Source organism: Aedes albopictus, chromosome 1, assembly GCF_035046485.1.
Source record: "Aedes albopictus strain Foshan chromosome 1, AalbF5, whole genome shotgun sequence".
Taxonomy (NCBI): domain Eukaryota; kingdom Metazoa; phylum Arthropoda; class Insecta; order Diptera; family Culicidae; genus Aedes; species Aedes albopictus.
The window spans coordinates 57,134,292-57,157,899 of NC_085136.1; the positions used below are offsets into that span (position 1 = coordinate 57,134,292).

Here is a 23,608-nt window from a genome sequence, read left to right on the forward strand (position 1 = left end):
TCTTCAAAAGTTGTTCGATGGTTTCTTTCAGAAGTTGTTCCATCAGTTCCTGCAGGAATTGCTCAAGTGGTTCCTCCAGAGATTCCTCTAGGACTTCCTTCATACATGGGAATGTGCCAGCGAAAGGACGCTGAAATCGGGTTACCTAGTAATTATTTATCACACATCTTGTCGAAGCATTAAAATTACCTTTTTATGGAATTTGATACACATTTTAGAATCCAACCAGCTAAGTACATGCCAACATAGTATAAGGCATCTACCAAAAATATCAGGAATATATTGTAGTTCTCGGTGAGGACGTCATAAGAAGTCTTGGATAAAGTTTGTTTGAAAGCTTTGAAGAAAAGTCTGGCGAATGAGCAGTGCATTCACCAAAAATGTTGTCATTGCTAAGGGATCTGTAAAAAATATCGCCAGACAATCACCCCACACATACCGCTCATCTATCTAAATATATAAAAATGAGTTTGAAGCTCCTTTGAGGCAACAAAACTCACGAACGGATGAACCGCCCAGCATGATTCTTGCACGGTTCGATTCGTATTCATGGTGACTGTGTTAATATGTACAAAAAGTTACGAAAATCAACTAGAAAAGTAAGAAAATTGATAAAGTACTGATTCTTCATGAGCTGGGAAGGAAATCAACACGATCGAAATGAAACCAATCTAGAGTGCGGTGTTATTTTGAGCTCAACAGTTGTCAAACCACCACAAGACGGCAAGGCAAAGTTTGCCGGGACAGCTAGTCGTGTATAAATATTATGAGTTCTCCACATAACAATGCATTGATATGAAGTGCTCCGTGTGCCAAAAGGTTAGAAACCCCTGCATTTTCAGTCAAAATAATATAAACTGCAAGTTTAAACTGATTGGATATAAAAAAAATTATCATTAAAAAAATGTACATAAAATCGAGGTAAAATGTACATAAAATCGAAGTACATAAAATCGAGGGTCCACTAAATCGAGGTATACCTGTAATAAGTATATACTGGTTTGCAACAACTTTGAACAGTTTGGGGACATTTGGTGTAGGTATTTAAGCGATATTGTCCAATCTAAACAAGGATTTATTTTGGAATTTCTTAGTATAAAACATCAAATCGAGATTCCTCGAGATTCCTCCTAGGGATTATTTTAAAAATTTGCCCAGAGGTGCAGAATGGCCCCAGAATTGTATTGGCATGTGATAACAGCCAACAAAAAAGAGAAAAAGTAATTTTTAAATAAGTTTTTCTGAAAAAAAAAAGTCGTCGATCGTTGGTTTAAACGGGGATTAAGTTGATCGGGAGTCGAAGCAGAAGTGTTGATGAGCGCTAGAGTAAAGTTGTTCACTCTTCTTGGTTTCATTTGCTTACCATTAGAGTCAAGCGTTTATAATTGTATTGTTAGAGCAAACTTTGCTAGTTTGTACATTGCATTTATTCAGTTTTTGCAGTATTGAATTATTGAATTATCGTATATCATCTTTTAATGCACCCTAATGTAAAGAAAATTGTAATGCATCATTACATTGATAATGTCAATCTAAAGCAGGGATGCCAGATGATTTTTTGAAAAATCTGTATCACCAGATTCAAAAATCTGTGTCCCATACAAAATTTTGGTAAAAAATCTGTATCTCATACAAAAATAAAATAGCCCCTCTAGCTCAAAAATCTGTATTTCATATAAAACGAAATCTGTACGCATGCTCAAAAATCTGTATAATACAGATAAATCTGTATATATGGCATCCCTGATCTAAAGGATTATTGCATGAGAAGCGTGGAATTACTGCATTTCGCATTGCAAAGGATGATATTCAGTCCATTTCGTGCGATGATATAATGCTTGTGGTTACTGTCACCTACCGTGGGTACACAGTAATGGATCACTTAGTGGTATTTTTGACCTCCAAAATTCAATAAAAAATAAAAGAAAGCAAAAACTAAGACTTTGAAAGTAGTGTTAGTTATGTTTTGATTGAAACTTTTGATTTCCGAACCATTTGAAGTATAATTGCAAACCATATTCCCGCAAAAAAAGAATATTTTACTGTTTACCGAATGCCCTATTATGGATCAGCTCCACAGAGTCCCACATATTATGGATCAATTTGTGCCATATTATGGATCAGTGCGTAAATACCCTCAAAATTCCAACTCTAATATTAAATTTGCGTTGGTAAGGCTTAACTACGCAGTGTATTCATTATTTCATTGATAGAGTACCCGATATTATAACAGGAATAAAGAGAAAACATCAAAATGTCCCACATCCCTATACTACGCAAGAGGTACGCCACTAGGGTTTAGCGATGTTCTACATCATAAGTATATTTATTACCATGCTGCGTTTCGAAACACCTGGTGTTCAAGGTTCTATGTTTTGAAAGGATGATTTCAGTAACAAATTTTGAAAACGACGTATAATCAATGCTACACCATTGATTATACGTCGTTTTCAAAATTTGTTACTGATTTTGACACTTTAAGCAAAAAATATTATATCAAGAGCGTTGAGCAGAGCGAAAATCAATATTTGTTTATAGTGATTCATAACAGCGTCAAACGATCAGCTTCTGGGTTACATTATGGATCACTGTTGAAAGTCACATTATTTTAGTATTCGAATCCCAGAATCAAGCAAAACTTCGCTAAATAGATATAAACATATCTTATCTAAGATGTACGAACGATTTTCATATAAAAATCGATGGATTTCGACACTATTAGAGCTTAGCACTGCAGCAGTAGCTTCTGTTGTGAGAAAACAACCCCATCGTTGCAATATACAACATTTGATTTTTAGATTAGGCTCTAGCAAATCACTTTTTATGGCAGAAAACAAATAGGATCATGCTACAAAAATGAATTTTGTAACGAAATATATGTTTTGTTCAAGATATTGGACTTTAAACATCAAAGTGATCCGTAACTGTACAGGATCCATAACTGTGTAGGGATAGTACAATCATACTGAACAATTTAAATGTTAAATGCTTACAGTGTCACCTACCTGCAAAAATCGAAAACTTAAGATTTATGCAAACATTTGGCCGCATTTTCCCATACAAATTTAGACTTGACTGATTTTGCCCAATTTTTGAACGTAGCTTCTGGAAGTCCAAAACAACTAATTCAGGAGGTAAGACTTGGTATTTCTCGAATTATTTTTTTTTCATATAAGTGTGGGTCACGCTAGGGTAGAGGGTATGGTAGGGTGTCACGATAGAGGCTAGGTAGATGGTATGGTATAGGATCAAGATAAACGGTAGGAAAGTGTATAGGGAAGGGTGAAGGCTTAGTATAAAGGGTACGGTAGAAGATAGGATAGAGATTGGGGGTTGGATAGATGATTAGGGTACATGGTAGTGCAGACGGTAGGGTTGAGGGTTAGGATAGAGCGTAGGGTAGAGGATAGTGAGGACGGTAAAGTAGAGGGTAGAGTGGAGGGTAGAGTGGAGGGTAAAGAGAGGTAGGATAGAAAGTAGGGTGAAGAAATGAGATGGAATAAGATGAGATTTTCTCGAGATACCTTCAGGAATTGTTTCCGGGATTACTTCAGGCATTCCTCTCGAGAATCTTTCCAAGCTCCCTCCCTGGATTCCTCCAGATGCTCCTATTAAAATTGCTCTAGGGATTCCTCCTGGGATCTCTCTAGGAATTGCTCTAGAAAAACCTGAAAGATATTTTTCAGATATTCCAGTCGGCATTTCTTCAAAGATTCCTTTCGGGATTCCGTAAAGAATTGCTTTAAAGATTGTTGATACGGTTTCTTAAGGAATTCCTCCCGAAAAGGTATATGAAAGAACATAGGCTTCAGCCAAGATTTCTTCAGGAAATTCTGTTAGTAAATAAAAAGAAAATCGCGTTAAGTACTGTTCCTTTGAATTCCACTAAGAATTTGCATCTTTTGACAGATACGTATTTCGACCTCAACTGTAAGGTCGTCTTCAGTGTCTTGTACTTGACTCGACTTCAAGACACTGAAGACGACCTTACAGTTGAGGTCGACATACGTATCTGTCAAAAGATGCAAATTCTTAGTGGAATTCAAAGGAACAGTACTTAACGCGATTTTCTTTTTATTTACAGATATTCCCCTAACAAGCCCAGGTTAATCATCATCAATTCTGTTATGTATTTGTGCCAGGATCTCTGATGGAATTCTTTCAAAAATTCATTCCGGGTTTTCACAGGAATTTCTTCCATAATTCTTTCCAGATTTTTTCTACGATTCTTTCTGGGCTTTCAACCGAAATTCCTGACGAGATTCCTCTAAGGATTTCATCAGGTATTCTCTGCGGGATTTCTTCAGGAATTACTTCTGCTAGGATTGCTTAAAAAAAACCTAAAAAGATTCTTTCAGATATAGTAGCCGGCATTCCTGCACGGATTGCTTCACGGATTACTCCTAGTATTCTTACAAAGATTTTTGCCTAGATATATTCATAGAATCCTAGTGGGATTTTTTAGGTATTCGAGGCAGGACAACTGCTGGAATTCTTTGAAAGATTCGTCACGGGATTGTTTCAGGGATTTCTCAAGTGTTCCTCCCGAAATTTCTTCGGTGATTCTTTCTGGGATTTCAGCCGGGATTCCTTTCACGACTCTTCCAAATATTCCTCCTAGAGTTCCTTTAAGGAATTCTCCCGGCATTAATTTAGGGATTTCTGCCGGGATTGCTTTACAAAACCATTTACATAGAAATTTTGAAATTTCATGTGAAGCGTAACTCTCTGGAAGACCCGGTCCCTCCTTCCTAAAATAGAGCTTGAAAAAAAATTAAATATTGAGGATCCACACTGAAGATTTTTTCAACTACACCATATACTTCAGATTTATTGAGAAATCATGTTCATTTTTTTACTTGATAGTTGATATCAAACGTTTATGAAGTTCTTATTTGTGAGAGGTTTTGGACGTTTATCGAATAATAAAAAAGTATATCGATTAACCAGTTGATTTTTAACCAAAGGATTTTTAAAAAACATCACCATGTATGCTGACATTGCTATGTACCTAGTATCATCAGAACAGGTGATTTGCAATTCAGGAAATCAGTTCTGAAAGGGCCAGAAGCATGGTACTCAGAGAGCCTGTTGTAAGCCAAGTGCTGCTAACAAGAGGAAAACCGCCGCGCCACCCTCTCACACACATGCTCTCACATTTCGACCGTACGCTCTTGATCTCCGTAGAAGAAACCATCATTGCACCGACGAAGGACGAAGATGCAACCATAGAGAATACCACCGAAACCACAACATGAGGAAGATAAGGGACAATCATTTTTTATGCTTTGAGACGTGTGTATGCATAAGCATGGAAGAATAAAAAATTCCATCGTTATGTGATGTTTTTGGATTCGAAACAAAATTCAGTTTTCAAAGTCAGGGTTATTTCCACTCTCTTTCTCTCTTTGCATAGTCATTTTTTGGTTTCCCTTATCAACCCGCGCATCGTCTACTCTGAGCGTGAGCTAGCCCAAAAACAGAACACTGAGCGAGCAACCAATTTAAATTGATTGATTCCACCGGCCGAGGGTTCAGTCGATTCTGACTTCTCGTTCGCTACGGTAGTTGACTACTGGTGTCTCGGAGCAATAGGAAGCTTGTGTTACTACTTCAAGAGCTGTTTACAAGGTGCTGAGTCGAGTCACAACCAACAACGGCAGCAGCAGTTAATTAGCGAACATCGCAAATAGTATCTTTCCACGTGCAAGTGCGCAAATCCAACAAGTCCGATGTCAGCCAATCAGCAGCGAGTGTGTCCGGTGGCCAATGGCCACGGCAGCAATGGAGTGGCCACCGAAAGCCGGGAGGAATTTCTGGCTCACTTCAAGCGACCTGATCTGCCCTCGCGGTGTACATGGGCCGTTGGCACCAGTGAACCGAGTCCACATCATCACAAGCCACTGTAAGTATTAGGGAGAGATTCTACGGCACGCATAAAAGGGGAAGGAAAATAAGAAGGGGGCGTTGGGAAGAGGGTGAAACTTACTTCGTACAGGTACAGTGAAGAGACAATTTTTTGAAGGCATCGATAATATGTATCAAGGTTCGGTTGAATAAGGTGTTAATATAAATATCAAATCTGATTTATTGAATAACGTCAACATGTGTCGAATATTCTAAGGCATAATTAGATCTGCAAGTTGTCGTACTGTAGAACACATATGTCATCATTCTTCAACGGAACGCTTCTGTGGTTCAAATGGGCATTCAGACTGCTTGAACGGCCATTTTTAACGATTTTATTGGATTTTTTATCGAAAAAATGTGTGGAAGTTCTTAAATTGGAGTCTTAAAGACCATCTCGGTCATCTCAGTGGCTCAAATTACAATTAGGATGATTCAAACAGAAATAGGAGATTGAGCTTTCGAATATTGTTAAGATTTGGGAGATTGGCGGTTTCAAACTTTGGGAAAAATATTTTTTTATCAGTATTGAGATTTATTTGGGTTTAGATTGAAGAGGGTCTTTGGTGAAACTTTTTAATTATAACAATTCTAGTGACTTAATAACTAATTACAATCTAAGGGTTCCCAGAAATGTTGATGACCTCAACTAACGGGGTCAGTTAATTTAAAGAATTATATCTATTTTCGTTACTATTCTGACAAGTATATAGAAAACACTTATTGAATTGTTCAAAGTCTCAGTGAGAAATTCTCCATGAAAAAGACTCGTACGTACAATCAAGGATGGGAACACTCACTTGAAAAGAGTTATAATCACTTGCTGTTTTATCAGCTCAGAAGGGTGCATTCAAGAAAAGATGTATGAACGACTTTTGCCTTGTGGTTTTGTCTAAAAGTTTGCCGAATAGAGTTAGGGTCGCACACGCATTCCGAAGTCGTGAGGAAGCTGCGAAGGCAACTCTCCAAGAGGTGAATGTAAATTACACTCACCTCGTGGAGAATCGCTTTCACAGCCCTGTCACGACTTTGGTATGCGTGTGCGTCCCTAACTCTATTCGGCAAACTTTTAGAAAAAAAACCACAAAGCAAAAGTCGTTCATACATTGTTTCTAGATTGAACGCTTCTGAGCTGAGAAAACAGCAAGTGAGTGTAACTCTTTGAAAGTGAGTGTTCCCATCCCTGCTACAATGAGCTTGTGCAGATAACTGTCTTAGGTTATTGATCACTTTTAGGAAAATTGTTTGAGAAAATTTTGAATGAATTGGAGTGATACATGCAGAAATCCATAGAAGATCCAATGAAGAAATAGAATGAATATGGAGTGTACTTAGAAGGAAGGATTCTTAGTCATTGGATAAATTCCTGGAGGGATTCCTTGCGAAAGTTCTAAAGTAACCTTTGGGAGACTTTTGGGGTTTAGGGCTTCTAACTCGAAAGCCTCCCTACTGTGCACGAGCCTGGAAGGAATCAATGGAATAATAACTAAAAAAAATCCTTTGAGAAATCTTCTAAGAAACCTCATATAATTGTAAGAAAAAACAACCTAGGCGACTATACCTGTAGAAATCGTATGTGATCTTTGTAGGATTCATTGGAGACACTCCTCGTGCAATATTGGAAACAATTCCTGGAAATAATTGAAGAAACCTTGGAGGAAACTCTACATCTTTTTGATTTTGGTATTCGAGAATCGTTGGAGGGTTTCCCTGGTGAAATCCTTGGACAGAGTGTCTACTACCTGGAAAACCGGACATCCTTAGGGAATTTTATTTATCAAGGAAAACCTGGAATACTCACGGAATATTTTGAATACACAGGGAAATTTTACGTCGATGAAAAATAAAACATGAATACCTTTTAGTGAACTTTACTACTTGTAGATCTACTCAGAAGTAGAATCCACAGAGTGTACTACATTGTTGGTATGAATCTGATACTTGAAATCAATCTAGAAATACCGTTACAATGACTTTTTCCAGAAATTTTGTCAGGTTTTCTTTCTGGAACTACCTACTTTACAAATATCTCTTGGAATGCCTCGTAGGATTTGTCACAGGTTTCCTTCCGCAGTTTTTTTTTCATGAAACATGTTCTTGGTATTAATTCTTTTTTGAAATCCTTCTGTAGATTTTTCCGGATGCCTACTGGCAATTTTCAAAATTCGAACATTTTTTTTTCCTCGAAAATCTTTCGAGACTCTTGAATTTCTACCGATTTCTGCTGGAGCTGGATTTTCCGGATTTTTTCCCAGAATTTCTTCTAGATGTTTTTTGGTATTGCTCTCAGAGTCCTTCGTGGGATTTTGTCGAAGTTCCTCCTGCGTTTTTCGTGGGATTTCTTCCATGAATAATTCCGAGATCTTCACAAGAGTCTCTCAAGATATATTGCAGGTGTTTTCGCAGAACTTCTTCTAAAGTTTCTCTCGTAATTCCTATTGAAGAAATTTCGCGATTCCCTCCAGTGTTTCTCATAAGACTTTTCCAGTAGATCTTCCCGGGATTTCTTCGTGAGTTGATGCAGGAGTCATTTATAGGATTCTACTGAGCTCCTGCTAGGGTTTCTTAAGGAGTTTTCCATGAATTTTCTGCAAGAGCTCCTGCCGGAATTTCTTTAGAAGTTTCTCCTACCGTTTCTCCACGACATTTGTGTGAGCTTCCTTCAGACTTCCTATTTCTAGCTGAAGTGTTTCTGCTGGAATATTTCTAAAAAGTTCTTGCGCGATGGTTTTTTTACGTTTGGCCTGAGATTGCTCTCAGAGCTTCTCCCGGTACTTCTCTCAGAAGATTCTTTCCGACTTTTGTTCTGGGATATCTCTTAGAGTTTTTCTGAATTTATCCAGGGCTTTCTCCGAAGTTTTAAGTGCCTTTTGAGATTTCTTCAGAAGCCATTTCTCATAGAGTTCTTCCCGTGATTTCTCTCAAAGTTTTGTTTAGGTTTTTACTCGAAGTTGTTCATCGCATTTCTTGCAGTGATCCACATGAGATTTTTTTTGCCGATTTTATCTGAATTATTCCCTCTTTTTCTGGATCAATGAAACAAAGTTTTTTGGGGTTTCGCCGCATCAAAACAGGGGCGTAACCGTAGAAGGACTTACGTCATGTCAAACACAATAGGCTACTGTGGCGCTACCTGTTCATTCCATAGCGACTGTTTAGTTATTATAGTGATCCAATGCTACAGGAGTTTTTTCAGGGATTTCTCAGGAGTTTTTTTTTTTGAATGTCTCATGTGGTAACTCACAAAATTCCTTGTAAGAAATTTCCGGAGAATATCGCAATCCAGGTGAAATCTTGCGAGAAATCCCTCAAAGATCTATTAGAAAAATTCGAGAGGTACTTTGGAAGAAATCCAGAGAAAAACTGGGACATCACGAAAAAAAACCTGGGAGTAATCCCGACAGGAAATTTAAGGAGGAACCCTAGAATCCTCTAAGAGAAATCCTGGGAGGATATCCAAGAAAAACATCGGAAATTCACTAAATGAAATCCCTGGTTGAACTTCTGCAAGAACCTCGCAAAAATTCTGCGTGAAACTGTTGGTAAGCTATTCCGGAAAACCACGTAGAGAAATTTATGCAAAAAACTTTGGATAAGATTTTGAACGATCTCCGGGAGGATTCCTGTGAGAAACTTGGGAACACCACTGAAAATAAAACCCGGGAGGCACCCCAGCAGAGACCCCGTGAAAAATTCCTGCAGAAATTCTGGGAGAAACTCTGCTAGAAATCCCAAGACAACTCTCAAACATCCCGAAAGAACACCAAAAAAATCTCCGATAAATATTCGATCAGTATCACCAGTATTTTTTTTCAATTATTGAAACCATAAGTCGGAAAATAATGTCAAATTGAATGAAAATAACAAGAATTCACTGAAATTTACTGTTTTACGTAAAACCTTTGAATAAATTCTTCAAATCAGAAGACGATTCCAGTAAAGCACCATGGATTTAATAGAAACGTGTCAAAAAACTCGCAGCTTGAACCTGCTTATATGCCCCAGAAAGGAATTTAAGAAATATCAAAAAAAGCATTGCACCGGTAAAAAAAATTCTGTTTAGTGAGTACCCCTATTGCATACCAATAGAAAGAAAATGGCTGTTACATAACTTCTTGTTCAGATACGTTTACGCAAATGCACATTGTCACCTGAAGAGCTGGTGATCGATACTTTAGAGAAAATTATAATACAGTTCCCTAAAGTCTTTATGTTAAAATTGAGCTGCTCTTTGAGTTTTTTTTTGCATTATTGGTGCATTTTTAGAAATTTGAGTGAATTCTGGAAGGAATTCTACAACATTTCGAAACCAGATTGCTGCCGCAACTGCTAGAAGGCTAGAACTCATTTATTATGCTCGGTTTCATCGCCGGGAGTATATATGACATACGTGAAACAACTCCTTTACAAAATGATTCTGAAAATGACTGATCACATGGAGCTCTTCTGAAAATATAAAATTTTCTAGAAACAGTTTTCCACGTAGATTATTTTCATAAATTCTTCAAAATATCAACTGAATCAATTTAGAGTACAGTAAATACTCTAGTCGCAATTTTGTAAGAATTTTCTGAATATATTTTTGATGAATCCTAAAAAGTTTTTCTTAGTTGTCGGTCTTGGTAATAATAAAAAAATCTACTTATACTCTCATAATTATTCCACATTTCTGTCAACAATTTCATTGAAAATTGATCGAAATCTGATGAATCTATATATAAAAAAATGCAGTAGCATACGTGGGACCGCGCATAACTTGCGAACGGGTGGTCCGATTTGGGTCATCTAAGTTTGTTCTGTTAGTTTTCATCCAAGGAAGGTTTATGAGGCCAAAAACATGGGAAAATTGCGAGTTTTTGAAAATCGGGTTTTCATACATTTTGAACGGTGACTTGGGCGCTTGGCTAAAGACTTGAAACGTCAAAAAACGCAGTAGGCAAGACAAAGTTTGCCGGGGACAGCTAGTTTCAATGAAATTTTCCCAAGAAATTCTAATTTTTGTTTGAATGACATATTTTAGCCAGAAATTCATCTTGTAATGCTATATTCATAAAAATTCTATCAAAATTCGACCAATCCTTTCTTCTTTGTATATCAAATTTTTTGTTCTAATTTGCTAGATTTATTATTCTATGAATCTGGAATTATATCCGAGCATATGAAAATAATCGGGAAATTTTGTTTTCGTGGCCAGCTTGAAAACCCTGTATCACTTTGTCGCTATAAATCTTGCATAGAATCATTATGGTTTTCTGCAAAAATGTTGTCATAGTTTAACCAATTATTTTGCCATCGATCTGAATTCATCAATCCATTATGCTTCTACGTCTAATTTTCTGAGATTCAAGTATTCAAGGAAATCAAAAGCCACCAATTCCCCACAAAAATAATGAAATTTTAATAATTTCACCATAAATTACTCTTAGTATTATCAGAAAGTTTTCCATAAATTCTGTCCCCATTTTAGCAATGTTGTGAAATTTCATAACAACCATATCTTCCAACGAAAGTTCAAAAATATTCAGTTTATTAACGAAAAAATAATCCGCTTCCTATCAACTACAACTAACACAACAACAAACCTACATATTTATGAGCCCATGCATTGCATTGGTTAAAATACCACTGGATTTAAAGTATCCAGAGACTAATTCCCATTATGAATTCCTGAGCTACCTTCTTTACTCATTTACTTTACTTATCTATGTTTTTTTTTCTAACATGCATAATTTGAGCCGTTAAAGCATAGATTTTCAAAAAACAACCAAGAAAAGAACAGAAATTATTTTTTAATCTTTTTCGCTCTTAGTAACATTATTAATGCTGGGTGTAAAAGGCTCACCACGACGGTTTGCTGATCATCATGTGGTTTTGTTTTGCAATCCCATTTTCACGAGTCATGCATGACCTGCTAAACAGGAATGTTAAACGTAGTATAAATAGCATCATCCTGATAACAAAAATGACTAATCATGGAAAACAATAAGCTATCATTTGTTTTCCTCGAAAATCGACATGACCTTCTTCGGTCTAAAAAGCAAAGCCATGATTGCAACGAAAATGTTCTGAAACACTGTCATTATTCAAATCAATCATCAAAAGGCACAAAGATCGCTCACCGCTTGAAGCTACAGTAAGAATACAAAAAAAAATAACTAAGCTGTCCTCAACTGATTCTTTCCTAAACTTTCTGGAATTGTTTTTTAAACTACGCTTGCAAACTTTCAAAATGTATTAAAACCCTAAATAACTTCGCGTTACGAGCTTTATTATAAATAATACCAGTCAAAAGCAAAAATGTATAACAGAAATAGCTGCGTATTCAGAAATCCAGCCCGCTATCCACAACTATTTAATTTCAATGACTAGATGTACGGTCTTTCATTCCATATTACTCGCTAAATTTCTTAAAAAGATCTACCTAACATAGAGAGCCAATCAGTCTTTGTACCTTTTTATTCCGCTTCCTAATGCTTATACTTTGACAGACATGCGTATTATTTCGTCTGGTATCCACTGGATAGGCAAATCTGACGGAAGCTAACGATCTCTCCGCATCTGGTGGTAGGAATGAGAACCCTACGAAAAACGTGACTCCGTCAAAACTTGCTATGGCGCAGCATAGGTAAAGTGCACATTTTTCACCTTTTCGTATCGAATTCCGCATCGTAGAGAAACGAACGAGCACTTTTTGTAAAGAAAATTTAATTCTCCTTCAGATGCGCTTAGATCCGGTAGGTACTTACGAACAATTTATGTGATTAATTTGAGGAGCTCTTGCTATGCCTCCAGCAGGCGATCTTCCGTATTTTTTGTTAGCTGGCCAATCCGGTATCTGTCGGCGTGGGCATCAAGATTGATGATAATGGAAGCCATTGCAAATGAAAAAATAGTAACTTCTAGAGCAAATGAGTAAAATTTTACGACAAAAAATTTACCTTTTTATGTAAACAAACGATTTTCTTCTTATCTCACCAAGCGTCTCTACAATTGGGGGTAATCTGAATTAGCCTATTGAGAAAGACTACAAGTGATAGGCGAAAAACGCATATCTGTCAAAGGATAAGCATCAGAGACCATAGGTCTAAGGTACAAAACTGATTGCTCTCATTTAAAGAGGGCATTCTGCCTAGAGGGTACGAGAAGATCAGGTATCAGAAGGCACGTTATCCTCCATTTGGGACATTTGTGCCATCAAATACTTATACTTATATGTAAGCAAACAAACTTTTGTTTATGTTGCATGTGGGATTTACTACTAAGTTGAACAAAAAGTGGACAAAAACCGAAAAACATGAAGAAGTTTTATCTTTCGCATATATTTTATTTTCGATTTATCTAAGTAGTCAAAGCTAGAAATCGAAAAACTAAGAGTGGTTTTTTCCAAATGAGGGATAACAATTGTTGTTTAGTTGGGAAATCTGAGTGCTGGAGAGCTAAAGTTGAGCCATTTGTATGGAAAATTCGTTTTTTTTTGCGCTCCGTCCCGAAAGGGATATCTCTAGGCAAATCTGTATTGTGCGGTAAGTGAAAGTTCGCTTAGAACGCAGTAACAATTGAACAAGAACGGGAGAGGAGAGCCACTTTCCATGTTGTTTTGAAAAGTAAAGATAGATTTGATTTTATCATACTGATTAAAAAAATGTCAATAGCTCGATATTCTCCATGTCAATATTTAATTGTATATCGGTAACACAATGTAAAACATGTATTGTTGACACATATTTCATGGAATGACTCATACGAATATCGAGAAAACTTTTGTGCCTATCTGATTCGGGTTATATTTTATCTTAAGTTGGCAAAATTTAAAACCATATTGACTTTGGTTAAAACACTTGAGCACGAGGAAGGTTGATTGCTTGTTCTTAAAATAAAATTCAAACTTACCATTCAGCCTTTTTATCGAGATCCAAGAGAAGTTGCCATTTTTCTATTAAATTTGTTGCCATCACCAATTCTTGTTTTGAAAAAGTTTAAAACATGCTTTACTTACCATTACGTTGTTGTGCGTAAAGTTTTTTGGCCCAAAGAGAATACAAATACCATCTGAAACGAAAAGATAAACAAACAAACTTAGACAAAATCATAAAATCGAACAACTACTGTACGAAGCATCTTCCGAAAATACAATAGATCGATCACATTCACAGTTCAAACGACTGGTCGTGCTCACCGTCACCACAGAGCGTTTAGAAAGATAAACTCATTTTGTTCTCTTTTATTATTAGACGGTAAAGAATCTTCTTTCCAGCATTATCCCAGTTTTTTCCCTCCTTCGCTTGGTTACATCCGATCTTTGCTTTCTGTTCACCTGGTAGGGAGCCAAGAATAGAACGCCTGTTTGTCGATTGACGATTCTTTGTAGAAGGAATGCCACAGAATAAGAACATCAAGCATTAGAAGTTTGACAACATTCGACTGACCAATGTTTAGTGATCTAGTTCAGTGACCTGCTTGTTCGCTATCGAAAACATTAACCAATCTCGCTATCAAAACCGAGAGCTTCCCAATCAATCATGCGCGCAATAGTTTCCCTGGTCAGCTGATAAGATAGCCTGACCACACGACTTTCGATTTCGTTCCCTCTTCCGCGTGGTTTTCCTAATCAGCGCTAGCGCGCGCAAAATAACACGACTGACCGAAAAGCGTTATCACCAACTGAGCCCAAAATACAGAACGAAGAAGACCGCGGGAAACAACGCGCAAAATAAAAACACTTGTCGCCATCGAAGTGTGCGGCGCGCGATTTGCTATCGTCGCACACGAGGTGCGCAACCCGAAATCTAGACGAAGGATGCGCGCTCGATTGATTTCGGCGCGGCTTGCGTCATCCGCGGATTATCGGCGGCGTTGCTTGGTTACCTACCACTACCACACGCGAAGCAACGCGACGACCGATTGCTTTGATGTGACGACGGTTGTTCGCGTGCCACCCGAACAGAAACATTGACGACAGGTATTTCCCCAACTGAGAGGATGTATTTTTGTATGTAGCTATCACCTTTTTATATGTGTATAGCGGACAGGTTTGCAACAGCTGCCAGGGGATGGTCGAGCAAGCCTTGACCTAGGGTTATCAAGAACGAGAGGGGCTTGTGCGCCTAGCGCCCGGTTAATAACTTCTTCGGGATTAGAGACGTGAGCCGTCATCGCACCCTTTTTTTATTTTTGAATCCCAATGAAATGTTTTTCGATTTGCGACATCAAAGACGCGTCGGACAACCGTCAAAACGAATGGTTTCTCGATTTGTAGGACAAAACGAATTGCTTCTGGATAAGTAAAAGGAAGATGAGCTAGACAACTGTCAAAATGAATTGCTACTCAATTTGTGAGAAGGAAGATAAGCCAAACATTGATGGTTGGAAGATAAGTCAGACTACCATCAAAATGAACAATTCTGCGGATTGTAAGCTGAAAGACGCGTCAAACAACCTTCGAAATGAATTGTTTCTCGATTTGTGACGCGAATCGAACAATAACGAAATGTTTCTCGATTTGTGAAAAGGATGATGAGTCAGAATTCCGTCGAAATGGATTGTTTCTCGATTTGTGAGTTGAAAGACGCGTCGGACTACCGTCAAAATGAACTGTTTTTCGATTTGTGAAAAGTAAGATAAGTCAGACTACCATCGAAATTATTTGTAACTCGATTTCTGAGATCAAGATGACTCGAATTTGACGGTCATTAGATTATTTTTCTATTTGTAAGATCAAAGACGTGTCGGACAAGCGTCAAACGAATTCCTCCTCAATTTGTGAACTGAAAGACGCGTCGGACAACCATCAAAATGTATTGTTTTTCGATATGCGAAATGGAAGACGACCCATCATCAGATAGTCTGCCGGAACCTACTGATAATGTTTTCTCTTTTCCTTTCTCTGAACTTCCATCCCCAAGGATGCCACGCCCCAAGGTTATGACGACCATCTTGGAAGCTGTTGGCAATACACCCCTGGTCAAGCTGAACAAGATCCCGCAGTTGGCAGGGTTGAAGTGCAATGTGTGTAAGTAAACTTCTATAATCTACTCTTCCTACCATGATCATCAATCTCATCATCCCCAGACGGTAAATGTGAATTCCTGAGCGCCGGTGGATCGGTCAAGGACCGCATCGGTCTACGCATGATCGAGGAAGCCGAACGCAAGGGCCTCCTGAAGCCAGGCTATACCATCATCGAACCCACCTCCGGGAACACCGGTATCGGTCTGGCTCTGGGAGCCGCCGTCAAGGGCTACCGGTGCATCATCGTCATGCCGGAGAAGATGTCCAACGAGAAGGTCGACACCCTAAAGGCTCTCGGCGCCCAAGTCATCCGTACCCCGACCGAAGCTTCGTTCGACTCACAGGAAGGCCTGATCGCCGTTGCCCAGCGTCTGGAGCGGGAGATTCCGAACTCGATCGTGCTCAATCAGTACACCAACGAAGGCAACCCGTTGGCTCACTACGACGGAACCGGATCGGAGATCCTTGATCAACTGGAGGGAAAGGTTGACATGGTGGTCGTCGGAGCCGGTACCGGTGGAACCGTGTGCGGCATCGGACGCAAGATCAAGGAAACTCACCCGGACTGTATCGTGGTGGGAGGCGATCCCGAGGGATCGATCCTGGCCGAACCGGAGGAGCTCAACAAGACGGACGTCAACTTCTACGAAGTGGAAGGCGTGGGCTACGACTTCATTCCTACGGTTCTGGATCGCAGCGTAGTCGATCGCTGGGTGAAGTTCAACGACAAGCAAGCTCTGCCGATGGCACGTCGCTTGATCGCTGAGGAAGGCCTACTGTGCGGAGGAAGCAGCGGTGGTAACGTGATCGTCGCTTTGATGGCTGCCAAGGAGCTGAAGGAAGGCCAGAACTGCGTCGTCATTCTGCCGGACAACATCCGTAACTACTTGACCAAGTTCGTTTCGGACAACTGGATGGAGGCCCGTAACTTCAAGACTTCGGAGAATGTTCACAACCACTCGTAAGATCAACTTCTCCGGAAACCTTTTCTCAGATTCCTTAACAATTTCTCCCGTAACCTAGATGGTGGAACAACAGCATCTCGACCCTTAACCTCCGCACTCCGATCACCGTCGGGCTGGACGTATGCCTCCAGGAGGTCATGGACATCATGAAGACCAACTCGATCAACCAGCTGCCGGTGATGGACCGTGACGGCACGATCAAGGGCATGGCCTTCTTGCCAAACGTGATGAGCAAGCTGCTGAACCGTCTGGCCAAACCGAGCGATCCCGTATCGCGGGCCGTCTTCAAGAAGTTCGTCAAAGTCGATCGCAACGATGGGCTGGGACACGTGTCGCGTATCCTCGAGCAGGATCCGTTCGTTCTGGTGGTCCAGAAGGAGAAGAAATGTAAGACCTCCAAAACATTCCAAATTTTTCTCCCTAGATTAAATGATCTTTACGAAATTTCAGTCACCGACGGAACCAACTTCGAACTTCGGGAAACGGTCGTGGGAATCATTACCCAGCGGGATCTCCTGGATTACCTGTCGACGTCGGAGAATCTGGTCAACGATGTTGCAAAACTGAACTTGCATTAAGTTCGGCCAGCCGTGTCTCCATCTCGTGGCATGACGTGCAACTCGATTGTATTGTGTGAAACTTGCATTTAAAGAATTTAAAGAATCTGCCCACCTCGGGCCGTTTTAGTTCGAATTTATCTGACAATAGGCTTAAGGCTGCGCTCACGTAATTATTCAACATATGTCTTAGGAAGGTAATTTCTATAAAACACAGTCTTGCTTAGTAAATAAATCAACCTGCATGACAGATATGAGCGTAATTACTAAGATTTTTATCAATAGTCTTGATAGTAGTCAGTATAACACATAGACAATTTCAATTTTCTGCTTAAATTTTCGGAATATTGTTTCTACCATGCAGAAATAGATCCAAACGTTTTTCTTAAAATGATTCAATGATTATAAGTAAACAAAATTCATCATAATCTTAAACGTTTTTAAACTATCATAAATAAATAAACTGGTTTTTAAAAAAATAAATGCTACGCTCTCCTAGGTATACTATCACCGTTACTCTCCTCCGGCTTTTCAGCGACCAACATACTTCGTTTAAAATTTGTTATTGTTATTGTTATTGTGGCTTCTGTTAATTTGCTAACATTTTGCTATTCAGCGACCGACTTGTTATTCTATGCTAAGTCCTTGGACTCCTGTTGATCTTCCTAGTGCCGTTCGTACGCCATGTGGCAGTCCAGCTTGTCGGGCACTACTCAGATAGCCTCCGACGGTGGATCTACCCTAGCAGACGAAGAGTTCTCCGACCCTGCACTGGAAGTTCTTCCGAAACCGAAACTAGCCGGATTTTCGTTCAGGAATCAGTTAGTCACCGGCAGCGGATCTACCGTATACGTTTTGACCGAGCTATTGTGGTCGGTCCTTTGTTCACTTATCTGCATTTCCGTTGACATGGTCTTCGTCATCGCATATTCTCTTCACGCTGTTGACTGCGCTTATATCAACATTGCAAATAGCTGGACCAATGTGTTCGGAAGATCGGGAGATTCCTGTATCGCCGAGCAGAACGGCAGCCCTGCGGAAGAGATGGAATGAACCTGCTGCAGTCGCTGTCAGATGTGACAGACGTCAGAACCGTGAATATGTGTGAAAATAAGAAGAACATCTAGAACACGATTATCGAAGAAACACGTTCTAAACTAAAATCCTAAAATTAATTTCAATTTTCTAATTATTCTACCTAAAAATTCGTAGTTTGTTATACCTAAAGTGCAGTATTCACAGTGAGAGAACTGCCAAGATTATCCGTATGTAATGCTTATAAAAAATACCTTGAATTACTATATTATTATATTTGTTTCTACCTAGATGCTAAATTTGATAACCTACGTCGACATACTACTGAATTTGATAACGTATTGTTGACCATAAAGGTTTAATACTAAGTAAGTAATATAATGTGAGATCTATTTGCCCTACAATTTGCTAACTGAAACCTAAATGTAGCGGTGACTCAAGCACCTACCGATAACCGCAGAAGATTACTCCCGGTAGAACCTCCTACTAGCTTGCACGCGAGGGTGAAGAAAAACCTATTGTAAGTTGCAGTAAAAATGTATGAACTTATGGTCTACTCAAAAACTAATAATAAAACTATTTCAGCTTTAAGCTGTCTAAACCGGACCGCTAAAAGGAGGTTGCAGTTCTAAAAATCCGAACAGCTGTCATTTAGTATGCTCCGGAAAGACGTAAACACTCAAAAACTACGTGTTTCGATGATTCCTCAATATCTCTTCAATCGGGACAGAACGATGACTCTGCGTGCCCAAACCACTTGAAACAGCCATGAGCTCTGCTCATTCATTTCACTAGATTTTGAATAAGGAGGCGGGCCCACCTTCCATTCGTTGCTGACTTTTACTCGTGTTGCCATTGCCGAGTTCCTCTAGTACCGCTCTAGCATTCATTGTCCTCTCAGTCCTCTTCTTGGCCGCTGCCAAGAATTCCTCGTTGGTGATAATCCTCGCCTTCATGGCGCGTGGTGATCAAATCGAAAACTCGTGTCCTTGTAGCAGCCCTTCGACGAGTCACGGCACAGATCGTTACCTTGCTCCGCTTTATTTCTTCCTTCGAAGCTGCTTTTGCGGCTCGCAGCAGTACCGTTCGATCTTCTCTTTCGTCTTCTGTGTCAGCCCTTTGCATTCACCTCCTAGCATTAAGACATGTTTTCCGTAGGTCGCGAAGCGTTTGTTTTCACCAGTACGCCGGGCGACTTTTGTGAATCGTCTAGATCTGTCTTGGCACGGTTGTATCGCATGCTCGTACCAGCGCTGCCATTAACTCATCCGACCTTAAATTCGACACCGATTCTTCGCTTTTAAGAATTTCGACGAAAAGCTCTCTGTTGAACTGCTTCGTTTCTCATATTCGCTCGCGTAGTAGCCGTCCAGTCTGTGAGCATTCTCCTTCTACACTTTTTGAGCGGTCTCATTCGCTCATTTCAAACATGACAATTCTGATTCGTTCATCAAACATGATAACACTGATAACATGATACATAACACTGAATCAACAATTTGCCGTCATAATACTCGATTTGCAGCTGCAGCTCTCCAACGTCGGTCGCGTCCAACGCTCGCCAGATCACGCTCCACCTGGTCCGCCCATCGTGCTCTCTGCGCTCCACGCCTTCTTGTACCAACCGGATGGTTAGCAAACACCAATTTTGCAGGGTTGTTGTCCGGCATTCTTGCAACATGCCCTGCCCACCGTATCCTTCCGGCTTTGGCCACCTTCTGGATTCTGGGTTCGCCGTAAAGTGCAGTGAGCTCGTGGTTCATCCTTCGCCACACACCGCCGAAGATCGTCCTTAGCACGCGTCGCTCGAAAACTCCGAGTGCTTGCAGGTCCTCCTCGAGCATGGTCCATGTCTCGTGCCCGTAGAGGATTACCGGTCTTATTAGCGTTTTGTACATGGGTCGAAATCCTCCACCACCTCAAAGGTATCCACGTCTATCGTTACTTTACTACTCAGACGGATTTGGTCATGTTCGGTTCCGCCCACAAGCATGTACATTTTTTTTTAGGTATTCATCACCAGTCCAATCTTTGGTGCTCCGCGTTTCAGGCGAATATACACAGCTCTGCCACCGTTTCAAATGTTCTGGCGATAATGTCCATGTCATCCGCAAAGCACACAAATTGACCGGATTATGTGAAAATCGATCCCCGGCTGTTGAGCCCGGCACGTCGCATCACACCTTCCAGAGCGATGTTGAAGAGTAGGCATGAGAGTCCGTTACCTTGTCGCAGTCTTCAGTGAGATTCGAATTCCCAGGAAAGCCGTTTTCGTTCATGATTCTCCATAGCTCTGCGCGGTTGATACTGTCGTATGCCGCTTTAAGTCGATGAACAGGTGATGCGTTGGGACCTGGTTTTCACGGCATTTCTGGAGGATTTGCCATACGGTAAAGATCTGGTCCGTTGTCGACCGACCGTCGATGAAGCCGGCTTGATAACTTCCCACGAACTTATTAGTTTTAGGTGACAGACGACGGAAGATGATCTGGGATAGCACTTTGTAGGCAGCATTCATAATAGTGATCGCCCTGAAGTTCTCACATTCCAAATGGTCGCCTTTCTTGTGAATGGGGCAGATTACCTCTTCCTTCCACTCCTCCGGTAGCTGTTCCCAGATCCTGACTATCAGCCGATGCAAACAGGTGGCCAACTTTTCTGGGCCCATCTTGATGAGTTCAGCTGCGCTACCATCCTTACCAGCTGCTTTGTTGGTTTTGAGCTGGTGAATGGCATCCTTAACTTCTCTCAGCGTGGGAGTTGGTTCATTTCCGTCCTCCGCTGCACTGGCGTCGTCGTTCCTTCCGTTGCCGTGGGCTCCCGTGCCTACGTTCTCCACGCCGTTCAGGTGCTGATCGAAGTGCTGCTTCCACCTTTCAATCACCTCACGTCCGTCCGTCAAGAGACCTCCGTCCTTATCCCTGCATATTTCGGCTCGCGGCACGAAGCTGTTGCGGGATGCATTGAGCTTCTGATAAAACTTCCGTGTTTCTTGGGAACGGCACAGCAGTTCCATTTCTTCACACTCCGCTTCTTCCAGGCGGCGCTTTTTCTCCCGAAAGAGGCGGGTCTGCTGTTTCCGCTTCTGTTTGTAACGTTCCACGTTCTGTCGAGTCCCTTGCTGCAGCATTACCGCCCTCGCTGCGTTCTCTCCTCCAAAACCGTTCTGCACTCTTCGTCGAACCATTCGTTCCGTCGATTCCGTTCCACATACCCGATGGTGCTTTCGGCTGCGTCGTTGATGGCTGCTTTCACTGTACTCCAGCAGTCTTCTAGAGGGGCCTCATCAAGCTCGCCCTCGTCTGGCAACCGCGGCCTCGAGATTCTGCGCGTATGCTGATGCGACATCCGGTTGCTTCAGTCGCTCTAGGTTGTACCGTGGCGGTCGCCGGTACCGTACATTGTTGATGACGGAAAGTTTTGGGCGCAATTTGACCATCACCAGATAGTGATCGGAGTCGATGTTAGCGTCACGATAGGTCCTGACGTCGATAATTTCGGAGAAGTGCCGTCCGTCATTCAGAACGTGGTCGATTTGCGATTCCGTCTATTGTAGGGATCTCCAGGTGTAACGATAACGGAGGATGTGTTGGAAAAAGGTGCTACGTATGGCCATGATTTTGGAGGCGGCGAAATCAATGAGCAGTAGGTCGTTTCCGTTCGCCAGCTGTTGGGCGCTGAACTTTCCAATTGTCGATCTGAATTCTTCTTCATGGCCTTCCTGAACGATTAGGTCTCCTATGATGATCTTGACGTCGTGGCTTGGGCAGCGGTCGTACCTGCGTTCGAGCTGCGCTTAAATGGCGTCTTTGTCATCATCAGTGCTTCCGGAGTAAAGACTGTTCACTATTATCATGCTCAAATTGAAGAAACGGCCCTTGATCATCAACCTGCACATTCTTTCGTCAATCGGTCACCAACCGATCACGTGTCTTTGCATGTCGTCCATCGCGATTAAAGCTGTTCCCAGCTCACGTGTGTTGCCGCAACTCTGGTGGATGGTATGATGACCTCTAAACATTCGCTCCAAGGATCCATTCCAACACACATCCTGCAGCGCTACGATTCCGAACTCGCGGTCCTTCAGTAGATCGGCGAGTATACCGGTGATCCCAATAAAGTTGAGAGATCGTCAGTTCCACGTACAGAGTTTCCAATCACAAGTTCTCTTTGTTCGATGGGGCCGTTGCCGTTGGTCTCGGTTCGTGTTATTCTGTTGCTGATATTTCGTTACGATGTTTTTTACAGCTGGCTCGTAACGCCGGACATCAACCCCCTACTTTCCGGAGGACCATAGTGCACAGTTGAGCTTAGAGTCCTTCCCTGGCACTCGGACGTTGATCAGCCGCCCCTAACATGGGGACCAGACGCTGCTGTGAGCCGCTCCTCCGCTAGAACATTCACTCAGGTTTGCCGAAGCAAACCCCCCTTCCCTGTCAGCCTACGACCAAAGTTCCCACCGGGGTTGGTTACCCGATCTTCCCTAAGGCTACTCGCAGCCCGGCCGGTGCCACGCGGAGATAGGGATATGAGTTGCTGGCCAGAGGCTAGTGATCTCAATGGAATATGAATTGCGCAGCATACCCAGCCTTTACCGTGCCTTTTAATTGTAATCTATGCAGACAATTGTAATAAGTATTTGAGTAAAAAAATAATCTTTTCGTTGAGGGATGCATTTTATCCTTATCTCTCCATTCTGTTGATGCATTTCAATTGTAGCTCATCGCTACACTAGAGTAATGCACCGCTTCCACTGTGATTCCCTAAACCACCACATACCGTAAACTGGGGTGTAGTTGATCAGTGGGGCGAATCTGATCACTCAATTACCCGCGAATATGGACTTTCAAGGAAATTACCATTCCATTTTAATGTAACGTCATTGGCATGCGAGTGGTTAAAATATAATTGTTGCTACCTTGAAAATCTATATCCGCGGATAATTGAGTGATCAGGTTCACCCCACTGATCAACTACACCCCAGTTTACGGTATGTTGGTAGGGAGCTACAACTCGCCTGCCGTTTCTTGTGATCCACTCCATCAATTGCTGTGGGTTGACATCCACTTCTCTGCAAACGCGAATTTTTACTGCAATCTTTGGGGAAGCGCGAAAAGGGTTTTCTTGTTGAGTCAC

At 41.1% G+C, this 23,608-nt stretch overlaps 1 protein-coding gene across 1 annotated transcript; it reads left to right on the top strand.

The window, feature by feature from the left end:
• The first annotated feature begins 5,385 nt into the window (after positions 1-5,385).
• LOC109427518 (cystathionine beta-synthase) lies at positions 5,386-17,700 on the top strand. Its single transcript, XM_062844589.1, has 5 exons — positions 5,386-5,905; positions 15,810-15,916; positions 15,976-16,876; positions 16,939-17,267; positions 17,331-17,700. Exons 1-5 carry the CDS (start codon positions 5,733-5,735, stop codon positions 17,456-17,458), a joined length of 1,638 nt encoding a protein of 545 aa, XP_062700573.1. The 5' UTR covers positions 5,386-5,732; the 3' UTR covers positions 17,459-17,700.
• The last annotated feature ends 5,908 nt before the right edge of the window (positions 17,701-23,608 follow it).